Here is a 12,420-nt window from a genome sequence, read left to right on the forward strand (position 1 = left end):
TTCAGCTATTCTTTCTGTAGTTTATACACTTTTCACATTAATTCATCACATAAGAGCAGGGTTAAGGCAACATTTATGTCATGAAGCGAATAAATTTAAAATGATCTTTATTGTCTTCTAATACATTGACACAAAAATCAACAGAAATACAATGACAGAACAGAGGAACAGAGAAATATACCATGAAACGAGTAACAAATTTATTGTCGCATAATTAAGCAAAGAACAAGATCAAAGCATAATAAATTGAGTTAATCCGACTGATCAACAATGTACATATGCCAGCATTTACAGAGCAAGTAATTCATAAAATGTACTAATTGATCACCATTATTTACAATTAGTTGAAATGAGTGTTACTTAGATCTTAGAATATAAGTTTACAGTATACAATATTTATGTTTGGTCCTTACTCTATCTGTTCATTAAGTTATTTTACGCAGTCTACTCCCTCTCTCGGAAGATGAACGTATCTCTGTCTGGTGTGTTGAAGATCTTATAAATCTGCTTCATATCTTCTCCGTCCCAGCCGACATGAAACTTTTGGATGATCTGTGTGGTAGGAGAAAATCTGTTTACTAGGGGTATGCAATGTCATTCTACGGCACGAAAGTGTTCACGGATTATATTTCGGAAAATTCCTTTCGAATGTGTCATAGAATCTTAAATGTTTAATGATACTGTTCGCTTTTTTTTCTTTCTTTTCATTCATTAGTTGAATACATGTACCAGGCAACTTCTATGTTGCTTATTGTATAATGCTGTTCATTATTACGATCTTTCGTATCTTGTCGGTATCCCACAAATTAGTTAGTATAACTTAATGTTTCGCCGAACTTAGATGGTCAAAGTTTACACGTACCCTGATCAGACCAAGGAATATTTCTTGTTCTGCAAAGCGCCGACCTGAAGATGCAAAATTAAGGAGATGTAAGCGTTGAAATTGACAAATATTTCTTAAGATTTCCATCTTCCCTCGGAAGTGATATCGCCTCACAGGAAACCCATATGGTTTTCGCAGAGTATCTTCTAATTTCAATCAGAAAGCCTTTGTGTGAATTAAACTAGCTTCAGTGCAGTCATAACTCATAACCATCGACACAGTTACGACTTTCCTGACTATGCTATGGGCTTCAACAGCTTTATTTCAAGTAATGATACATGAAACGTGGTACGCACTACCTAATTACTACAATTTTTTTTTCTTTTGGACTCCGCTCTCAATATGTTTGGCTCTGCCTATCACCAAGACGAGTAAAATTAAATATTTTGCGGTCAATGACTAACGTTATACTACTTACATTTTATTCCCGATTTTGCACGAAAATGCGAACCTGTCCTTATTTGCTGATGAAGACAATCATTTCTTGATCTACTATTCATTTAGCTTACAGATCTATTCTTCACAGGGAGAAACCTACCCACGCACATCCTTGCTCCATAACCGAAAGGCAGTAAGGCGAATGCCTGAACGTTTGCCGCTGAAGACTCAGTACGGAGCCACCTCTCCGGAATGTATGCCTCTGGATCCGGATAGTACTCCGGCAGTGTGCTGATGACGTTATTTGCCATAATAATCTGCGTCTATAAAAAAATCACAACATCAAAATCACAATTTCAGAATGTACCTGTGCTTGTGTCCTGACAAGTAAATTTTTTCATCGTATCCTTATCCCTTTATTTTCAAGCCGATATTGAGGGTGAGTGTGGTGCTCATCATTTGCAGCAGTTTTGAGGGCGAATTCAAACAGCAAATTGGAGAGAGAGAGAGAGAGAGAGAGAGAGAGAGAGAGAACGAGAGAGAACGAGAGAGAACGAAAGAGAACGAGAGAGAGGAACAGGATCTGGTGGGAACGTGCGTGAATTGGGCGAAAGCGCTGCCCCCCTTATCTAATTGAGCTCAATCAGAATAGAAATTTGGCAACGAGTTTTGAAAATGGTCTATTTGCCGTCTGAATATTAACCTTGACAAGGATATGAAAAGCTTTTGTAAATCATACCTTTGCAGGTACATGATAGCCTGACAGCACAACGTCACGGGTCAGGGTCCTTGCATTGAAGAAGATAGTCGGGTAAAGCCTGCATTCACGGAAACAAAACAACCAAAAGATAGTCTGGTATCCAGCCGACTATACTTTAGTATTTGCTGAGAGGACTCGGGAAGAGACTCGGGAGCTATAATACGGCTGGATACCAGGCTAACCAAAAGACAGAAAGGCTGACAAAGAATTTAAGCATATGGTATCCACATGAACATAATAATGTACCGTTTCCATTACATATTTGACTCGATGTATTTGACGCGATATGTAAATTCAAGTAGCATTATCAATGACAATGATCTTTATTTGCATGTCCTTGCCCATATGGGCTAAATGCAGTAGTTACATAAAACGTTTCTGTAAAGAATCTTTACAGTGTCTAGTGGGAGAGACAGAACAACTAAGGCTGTGCTACACTATAAGTACATTTATCGTTTACAAAATAGTCAAATATGTAATGCTATTCTATTCTACAATTTACATGTCTCTTTCCTCTTCTTGAAACAAGTGTATATTAATTCACAGAGTTTTTGCAGTACAATGTTGTCAGATGGTTTCATTATGTATACAAAAAGCTCATCTTTTACTAACTGTTTAGCTCGTGTATCAAAATTCAGGGCATTAATAAAAGAATTACATATATCACTATATAACTCACACTCCAATACAAAATGAACTTCATTTTCAATATCTTTGGAGTTACAAAGTGTACAGATTCTATACAGATTATCAGTACAGGTCGAAATCAAACTGTGTACCTTGATGTCTCCTTGAACACAGCACGAAGGTAAGACATCTTGTTCAACACCCTGTCGTCTATGGGCTGTCCTGGCGGAACTACGTTCATGATCTCCTCGTACAGTTTTTGTTGTGCAGCGGGATTTTTTGCCAAGCAGTACAGATTAAAGGCCAAGGTGTTAGCCGTCTACGTTGATGAAACAAAATACTGTGTGAAAAGCAGCTAGCTTAATCTTTCTCTCATCTGGCAGATTATTTTAAACTGTAAACTGATTCTGTATGCTAAATGGCCAGAATTTCATAACAACGACGTACCAAGGAACACATCGAGCTACGTTTTTCATTTACTTTCATTTATTTACAAACTTCCCGGCACCATTGGCCCACAACTTCGAAGCCACGCTTCGATTAGGTCACGTGGTCAAAGAAATTTTGCCATTTAACATGAAGAAGGGTATACATGTTGGTAAGATCGAGGATATGGTAAAATGTAGTTTATCTGAAGTATATGCTCGTTAAAGATTCGTCGGTCACTTCATCGGTATCGATAATAATATATAGTGCCTCACCGACTCGAAAGCACCTGTCAACAGCTCAATTGCCATCATCACCGCCTCGTCCAACGTCATGTCTTTCTGGGACAGGAGGCTGGAAAGAAAATCTGTCTCCTGTGGTGGCTCTTCCAGTTTGCTGAGTTCCGTCAGCTTTTCTCCGATCATCTTTTCTGCAATACTGGTGTAACCACAACCATATTAAGCATAGCATGTCCAGAACACGAGATATCGAAACTAGACGTTCCGCTGCAATACCTTTGAAAGCCGCTAGCGACCAATCATCTGACCTCTATCCACCTACCAAATGCAACAATGATCAATCTACAGCTTCTTGGGTTATTCTGTACAAAAATGCACACAAACGGCACCGAAAACATAACCTTAGCGAAAGCAATAACAGGACATAACCCTATCTTGATGGCATACCTGTTCATTGTGTCCATGGCTGTCTCGAACTTCTTCCATGCCGGTGTGCTGAAATACCTGTAGAAGGGAAGCGACATTTCCAGCTTCCCGAAATACAAAAAGAACTCGAGTACCGCTGAGATCATCCGCTGGGCGTCAGAGTCTTCAGCCAGTTGATCCAGGGTCAGACAACCCATGCGCTTACCCAGAATGACCAGACTCAAAGCTGAAAACAAGACGCCGTATGTGAGAGAGGCCGTAATCTTCTACTAAGCATATTTTTTGTTGATCGTGGCGGATTACATTGAGCGAGGAATATCCGGAAATAACGCCCAATCCCGAAATTCGCATAGGCTATAGGATTATGAGCTAGATATGCGAACCCAAACCTAGACCATTTTAATACTTTTTTTACGTGCGCTACCACTGTCGCGGAGCAAGGACATGGAGTGTGCACCGGTACCGTTGAAGTTTGGGTTTGGGTTACCCTCCACAGCCCAAACACTCGGCCTCCTCTCACGATGGTTACTCTCAGATATACATGCATTGGAAACCCTCAAGCAGTGTTGGGGCAACTTGATTTAGCAGGGGAAGATATTTGGCTTGTCATTGAGTTACCGTGATTTGCATCGGGCCGGGTTACGGGTAACACTCACATTCAAGTCCCCATTTATGCATTAAGTTCATGAAGTTATCAACTTGGCCACCGCTGTCGCCCTTCCGCACCACAGTCTGTATCAGCTCGGCCATCTCTCTGGACACATCGTCCTGCATGGTAGCGTACGCACCGACGGACTTGGGGCGCATCATTTCCTTGTTGACGGAGCTTCGGACGCGGTGCCAGTCTTCACCCATTCTGTGAGGGGAAAAGAGCAATGTTTACAACACGCAGGAACGAAGTCGATAAACAAATGGGCGGAAATTGATAAACATGTTCTATGATGAGAGATCAATAAGTTCAGTTCCTCTGACAGAAATACCGATGCACAACTCGGAGCAAATTTGCAATCACTGACATTGCTGGTTCATAGATTAAAACATTCCACCAAAACTGAAAGGTGTAAAGGCACACTGAAGAATCACAACTTTGTTTCTTCTGACTCTGATACTCAGGGATTGTTACATAGCTAGGGAAAAGTGTGTACGCACTGTGAAGAGACAGGTGTGTATACTTGTGTTTACTAGTGTGGGTGTTCAGCACCAAGGACAGGTGCATTTGACTCATGACGGTAGACAATGAATGAATGTAGGAATCACTTTATACACTTAGTCGTGGTGACTGTAAGCAAGAAAAGCTTACAGCAGTCAACACAGACATCTATGATGGCTCGCAAGATTGGATGTTGCCCTCCCAATCTCCCCCTACTAACGCACTAGTATCCAGCTGTAGAGATTGAATTGTATTTAAATATTGTTTACCTGGATGTCTAACCTTCATAAACGCATAACCATTCATAGATTATGTAATTCTATGACCAATTGTGGATAAAACTACAAAAGCTCTAAATATTTCACGGCGGTATGAGGCCGTCGTCTCTAGTATATGCATCAATCATCCTTACAGATTTCCAAGGCCCGGGGGCTTCTTTCTCATTTTGCGGTATGTGGCGATTGAGTTGACGGGGGGTCGCTCCGGTAGCCGCCCGTCACTCCGGAACACCGTCCCGATGTCCTTCGGGTCACACACGAACACCATCTCCCGTCCCGGACCCAACTTTTCCCGGTAGATCTTGCCGTGCGTTTTGTACCTTTCGATTGCGGAATTGCCCAATTGTGTGTGAATTGGGAAACGCCCTGTAACATTAAGTAAAGCCTAATGCTGCAATGCAGTGTTTACCATATCCCCATATTTCAAACCACAGTTCAAACGACGCAGATACAATACAAAGATCAATTGTGAAAAGGGCAAGAAAACATAAAGCTGTGTACAAATGCTGTGAAGATTAATTTCCAAAAATTAAAGACGAAGCAGCTATAAAATGGCAAACCCTTTCGCCCGAGCATCTACTTGAAGATTACCCGACCGTACGTACGTACGTTGACCAGGTCAACGTGCGTACGGTGTCTTCTCGATGTTACATTTGAAACAGGCACTGAATAGATGATTTTGTCATACTATTGTCTGAAATCACTCAAACGTCTAATTCCCAAACGGTGGTTTAACCGTCGTATCAAGCTTACAAGCAACGTAATATTGAAGATCTAATAACAACTCAAAGTCGAGGCATGGAATCAAAGACCAGATGTTAGAACAATGAATATAATTAGAACCCTGGTTGTGAATGTAGCATACTTGGCCTATGGCTGTACGAAAACTGATACCCCGATACAACTGTGACTCATAGTTTTCAACTGTGCTTACCAAACGGACTGTAGTCCAGCGCTGTGCCGATGAAAGGGAGCCCCTTCGGACCGGGAATCTCCTGAAACGGCCGGACGGTCTCCTCCGGGGCGACCTGCTCAGCAGCAGTGGCTGTGGTAGCGGCCCCCCGGACACCCTGACGTCCACAAAACCTCCAAAAACCTGGGAGCCTCAGTTGATGGCGGACAGCTGTCCTCCTACCTGCGATCTTCAGTATATGGGACATCGTGTGACGCTGAATAACTTTACAAGATGTTAAATACTGTTGTGGAATATTGCTGAAACTCGCTGTTCCGTCCTAGACTATGGCGTATGCAAATCTGAATACAGTCACAATACAGTGCAGATGCAAGCCTTTTCACCTCACCTGACCTGCCCCAGAGGCCAGGCACCATGGCAGCTACGTGACATCACTGACTGTCACAGTTCTGGGTCACTGGTCCCGATGATAGCAAACTTAAGCTTTTTATTAGGTTGATATATAATCGATAATCGTGCAGATGGGATGGTACATTGTGGAAAAAAACATGAATACGATTCGTCAATGTTTCTTCAAGGATTTGGTTGATCTTGGTTCCATGTTCTGGATTATTGACTGATTCCAAGGTCTCACTGATGGCCACTGCCGATGTTGTGCCTGAAATTCAGCAACATTTTCTTCCGTGTTCTCTTCCATGTAGTTATAATGCCAATTTAAAAGAAACAGTTGGTGGTATGTGGCATGCTATGTTGGTCCTGCTTCGAAGTGTCTCAATTTACTTAGACTTAGAGAGATGTCACCCAAACTGGAGCTCAGTGAGCAAGCATTAACGCCTTCCTTGACCTTTGCTCTTTCAACCCATAAGCACAGGGGCACCCGGAAGAACCGGACTCTTCCCGTCGGTCGTCCTCCCCACAGGGCAGTCTCACATACCGCACAGCGCTCCTCACCGTCCATATCCGAACAGCTGAAGACACCATGGATGTGAGACAGTACCTGTCACGGATAGGTTACCATGGCGACACCAGCCCCACCCTGGATACCCTGCGAGTCCACCAGGCGCACATGCTGACCGTTCCTTTCGAGAACCTCAGGTACAGCAACAGGAACGAATGGTAGACATATAGAGACATATTAACTGGCCATGCCTCAAACCTGGGCAAAGCGTAGTGCTTTTATGATAGCTATTAACTCATGCAGTGTGGCCTGGCGTTTCAGTGTAGCACACCGAGTCGCCCCTAGCCTGGGTACCATGGTAATCATGGGGGGCTCCTAATTACACTCGCTGCCCTGATTCAAAGTTTAATACCACCGGGGCTCCTTGCACTCGCTGTCCAGATATTTTCATGGCAGCTAGTTAAGTAATCGAATGGTACCCACTACCCAGGCTAAGTCTCGGCTTCTTTTATGCGCAGATGTGTGACGCTTGAGGCTAGCCCTTGAAACTCCATACATGGAGGTGATCGGTTTTAGGCCCCAAACCGAAAAGACAAGAGCAAACATGAAAATTCTTTTACGTATATAATCATCACACCTGTTCGCTTCTCTCTGTAACTAAGTTGCACTGACCTCGAGTTCGAAATATCAAAAGATACAAAACTAAAGTATTTTGTCTCGATATTTCTCCGTACAGCATCCACTGTGGAGAGGAGATTGTACTTGATCTTCAGCTTCTCTACAACAAGATTGTGGTGAAGAGACGAGGGGGCTTCTGTTACGAGAATAACGGCCTGTTCTCTTGGCTACTCGGTCAGCTCGGTTTCAACGTGAAAACCCTGTCAGCGCAGGTAAACAACCCAGAGGGATTCACGCCTGAGAAGGCCCATCTTATCAACGTGGTGTGCATAGATGGAGAGAGCTGGGTTACAGATGTGGGGTTTGGTTGTCTGTTCCGCACGCCCATTCGTCTGGTACCGGACCGGGAACACCCTGACGTCACCGGGACATACAGGTAACGGTACTGGCGCGTGTTAGGTTGAGGATAGCTATTTTGCTGTTAACGTTAAATGATAACCCTCCTTTCTCAAAAAAAAAACTCATACAAAAAGGCTGGCTTGCACTGTGAAATGTTGAGGTCGTGCGCTTGTGACGACTTTGATTCATTCTCTGAAGAACATGAATTGGATAAAACATTCTATTTGACCTGTAGGTACAACTTGCCCTTACCAGTAAACAACATGAATGTACTCTTGTTTCCGTCTTGAAGGCTTCAACAAGAAGGGGATACGTGGTTTCTGCAAAGAAAGAGTAAAACCCAGCTGGATGCCGATAACTACGAAGCGGCTCCTGGCGGAATTCAGAAGGACGACATGGTCGAATCTGGCGAGTGGGTGGTGCTGTACAAGTTCACCTTACAAGAACACAAACTTCAGGACTTCTCTGAGATGTGCAGCTGGACACAGCGGGGTAGTCCTTTCTTCACTGGGAGACCATTTTGCGTGCTCCACCTAGCGGATGGTCTGGTCACCTACATCGGAAGGAAGCTCATCACAACACGGTACTGTGAAACCCACCTCACCAAGACTACAACAGTTCTGGACAGTGACAAGGACATTCTGGCGCTTCTGTGGGACACGTTCGGAATCAAAGTGGAAAATCATCTTACAGTAAAAGAGTGAAGAAGAGGGATGTGTGTGTTTGATACACTCGTCATCCTTTTAAAGATAACCGTTTCTACAAGTCTGTCAGGAGCAATGGCTCTTCAGTTCCTCTCCCTTGATGTCGTCTTGGAATGTGATTGTGTTGATCATTTCAACTACCTACCTACCTACGTAGTCCCTTGACCTGGTCCCCCTGGTCGCTGGGGGGACATTTCAACTATTCATGTTAAAATACAAACACGGTTGCTTTCAGAATCGTCACGTTAAATTTTGATATCGAGCTTCTCTGTATATAAAGTGCCTAGTCTATAGAATACCCAACCTTATCCTTGGTGCTGAAGTACCATCAAGTGTACTGTAACACGATTGTCTATTGCTCATGTAGAAATACAAACAAAAGTGCACATAATTGCATTTGATATCTTTACAAAATTTGTGAATAACTAATCTAACGTTAACTTTATATAATATAAAAGTTACATAACCGCAATGTGGTACAATTAGTACAGCTATTAAACGGTAGCGATTTGTGAAAACTCATCCCCTGGACTGAATTCTGGAAATAAATTGTTGCCATGTCGCTAAAAGATTACGTACTATGCAATAGATTTTGTCCACGAATTGCGGGAATGTAAAATGGCTTGCCTACGCCATACGGGAATGGGGTATGCCCTTTGATAAGGGGGCCCTCAATGCTAAATTTCAGAAACGTAGCTGACGTGAAATTCCAACAAGCTGGTCTAATTTCCATGCAGAATGTATCTATTACGTTCTACGTTAATTTTGAGGCTACAAATTATGTGGGATCAAAACGGCTGATTAAGCTTTACGTAAATGGGCATGTACGTGCAACATGGTGCAAGCCTCCTTTGAGGGTCGTTGCCCCAACAAAATATTTTGCAACCTCGTACGATCTACACAGCCACACCATCCTATCTCTCTTAAAGATTTAAGAGTCATTGCAGGAGAAAACCAGGCAAAACCAGGCAGAGGTCGGAAGATGGGGGTCGGCCAAATCAACTCAAACTTTTTATGTGTGATAGGTATGGGAAACTATGAACAGCCATATGATTAAAGCCCTCCAGCTATTTTTCGTTATGGCGTTCTGGGGCCCCCCTCTGAGACCCTCCAAAATCAAACTATTGATGACTGTAAATTACTGAAATTGCGATGGCTATTCTGATACTTCTGATTAAGATATGACAGAAAGTTTTATATTCCCATATTTCATGTCTTCTTAAGTTTTACTGACAAAAATTTGAAGATGAAGTATTGAAATTAAGAGGGTGTTACAGGGGGTTACCAGAACCAATGAAAATACGATTTTCAACTCTCTGAATTTCTGTGATCTTTAAGGGGCTTGTTCTCCAACAACCAGCAATTTAAATGAATGGTTTTACCTTTACTGTAGAGAGGAATATCTACTAATTGAAAATCAAGCGTCGTCTAATTGGGCCATGTATACCACGAGCCGTGAGCGGGGGGTCTTTATGGGGATTTTCCAGGTTTTTGACTATGTTAAAACAGGTAATAACTGCTCACTATGGGCTAATGGACGGCAACTTTTTGGTGTCCCTGTGTAGGATCACTGCTTAATTGTCAAAATGCTTCAACTAATTGCAAGTAATTATTGGGGCTCTGTATGGGGGATATAAGGCTACTTGAAAATGAATTATGCTGGTTTTACCCACATTTGTTGCTCTGTAAGTCCTCAAATAGTACATAGTACTTACAGAATCATAATGATTATGTATTTACCATGTGGTACTTAATAAAAGAGGCTCTGCATGGGGGTTATCAGGTCTCCACGTACATGATATACTCTAACCGTCATTGCATCAGAACTCTGGCAGAAGTGAGAAGAACTCGGTCAGCAATCTTCTGCGCATACTTTGCATGTGCGATAGGTGGGTTGGGGAATGATAAATTAAGAGCTATCGAATTAAAAGTCCCATGTTCTTTATAGTATAGAGTTATGGATCCCAATGGCTGCAGTAATTACGACGGGCGATGAAGGCAAGTATGATGTGGACTGTTTTGTCCACATTTTCAACAACTGCCGACAGGACTGGTCAGCTGTCTGTGCTATTCTGCAAAGTGTACTTGAGACCGTCAAGTCCGAAAATCTTTTACTAATAAAAGTGTTTTTGAGAAATTGCAGGGTGCTATCACTGTTCTCTGCTGATGTTGTCTCTGCCAGCGATCGGTCAGAAAACTAGCATATCAGTTCTGCGCTTAGACTTCTCAGACCCTCAGGAGGCAAGGACATTTGTGACCGCAAGATAGCATCAATGAAGACTCATAAGACGGTACGTCAATGAAAAACATATATGCATGATGTCTTGACCGTTGAAGACATGAAAGAAGCGTCGGAGTCCCATGGAGGCATAGAGGACTGTAGAATTGCGGTGGCACAAACAGGTGAAGCAAACTAAGAGCAGTGCAAGGCAAAAATGGGAAGGTGTCAAGTCATAGAACAATTTCTTGTTTGCAACTGATTGAGACATACTAGTACGAGTCTGGAGAGCCTTTGGTGTTGGATTGGGAGAAGTGGTGAACTTTGCCATGGTGCCACAGATACATGACCTTCCACCCCTGACACATCACCGTTTGGTACCCCACAGTCACAAGTTACATCACAACATCAGCAGTTGGTCAAAGTCAGCGTTGTTCTGCTGCCCTGAGCCAGGATATATGACAGCCTTCAGCTCAGCCAACAAGCTAGAAGACGTTGGAGAACACTTTAAAGAACTGGAGCGGGAGTCCAACGTTACATAGTATTATTACATTGTACAACAGAACAAGCAGTGGGCTCATGCTCTGACTGCAATAGCTCATGGCTAGGGGTGGGTACCAGTACAGAAAATTCAGGTCCAGGTCCGGCTCAGGTCCAGAGGATCAGGTCCAGGTCCAGTCCTGAACCTGATTCATTATGTGAGAACTTGTGAATGGACGATACGCAAAACAATGGTCCATTTTGCTGAAAAAAATCTGTATTGTGTAGTATTCGACTCCCACTGGTGTTTTAAAAATCCTACAAGGCTAACTACCTCTGTACGAGTGACTGTAAAAGTTGGTAAAATTACTATAGAGTGTACTCTGCTTCGCTCTTGTTATTGGCCTCGACCGATAACCCTGAAAACGTGTGGATGCCTGATCATATAATCAGTTCATTTTTCAATCGGTCCAACATCCGGTCCATCGATTTTTTTCAGGTCCGGTTTTTCTGGACCGGTGTAATGAGGAAAACCGGTATTGTACCGGTATCCAGCCCTACTCATGGCCCTGGCCTATCCTCACAGTCACAAGGAGAAGAATCCGGATTGGGCGTCCTACCAAGTTGTCAATGAAGGCTGGGCAATCCGGACGAGAAAATGCGGCCAACGGATGTCAGACAAGATGAAAACTTAGGCCTATCTGACTGACATTTTCAATCGGGGGCTACGTCTGGGCAGAAAGCTGGTGCTGTGCAAGTGGCCCACGAGATGTGCACAGCACGTTAGGGAATCTGATGGCAAGCGGTTGTTCCAGCCCAGCGAGTGGCACACAGCCAAGCAGATTACAAGCTATTTTACAAGACTTTCAGCAGCACAAAGACAGCAAGAAAGCACAGAATCTGTGGTCACTGACATGGAAGCGATGGATGAGGAAAGCGAGTGGCATGCAGGCCCTTCGAAAGACAGTGTATACTTTAATTCTAAGTATTGACTGCAGTCATGTTGTCATGTTTGAAGACATA

At 43.1% G+C, this 12,420-nt stretch overlaps 2 protein-coding genes across 2 annotated transcripts; one reads left to right on the forward strand and one right to left on the reverse strand.

Moving 5' to 3' along the window:
* Positions 1-92: 92 nt before the first annotated feature.
* On the reverse strand, positions 93-6,354 carry LOC118425704 (probable cytochrome P450 CYP44). Its single transcript, XM_035834744.1, has 10 exons — positions 6,102-6,354; positions 5,302-5,533; positions 4,396-4,595; positions 3,761-3,965; positions 3,350-3,512; positions 2,801-2,967; positions 2,001-2,079; positions 1,422-1,584; positions 863-906; positions 93-552 (listed from the first exon to the last, which is right to left on the reverse strand). The coding sequence occupies exons 1-10, from the start codon at positions 6,325-6,327 to the stop codon at positions 445-447; spliced, it is 1,587 nt and encodes a 528-aa protein (XP_035690637.1). The 5' UTR covers positions 6,328-6,354; the 3' UTR covers positions 93-444.
* Positions 6,355-7,011: 657 nt separating this feature from the next.
* On the forward strand, positions 7,012-9,671 carry LOC118425734 (arylamine N-acetyltransferase, pineal gland isozyme NAT-10-like). Its single transcript, XM_035834792.1, has 3 exons — positions 7,012-7,175; positions 7,715-8,032; positions 8,288-9,671. Exons 1-3 carry the CDS (start codon positions 7,060-7,062, stop codon positions 8,697-8,699), a joined length of 846 nt encoding a protein of 281 aa, XP_035690685.1. The 5' UTR covers positions 7,012-7,059; the 3' UTR covers positions 8,700-9,671.
* Positions 9,672-12,420: the final 2,749 nt, after the last annotated feature.

The sequence above is a fragment of the Branchiostoma floridae genome, chromosome 11 (assembly GCF_000003815.2).
Source record: "Branchiostoma floridae strain S238N-H82 chromosome 11, Bfl_VNyyK, whole genome shotgun sequence".
Taxonomy (NCBI): domain Eukaryota; kingdom Metazoa; phylum Chordata; class Leptocardii; order Amphioxiformes; family Branchiostomatidae; genus Branchiostoma; species Branchiostoma floridae.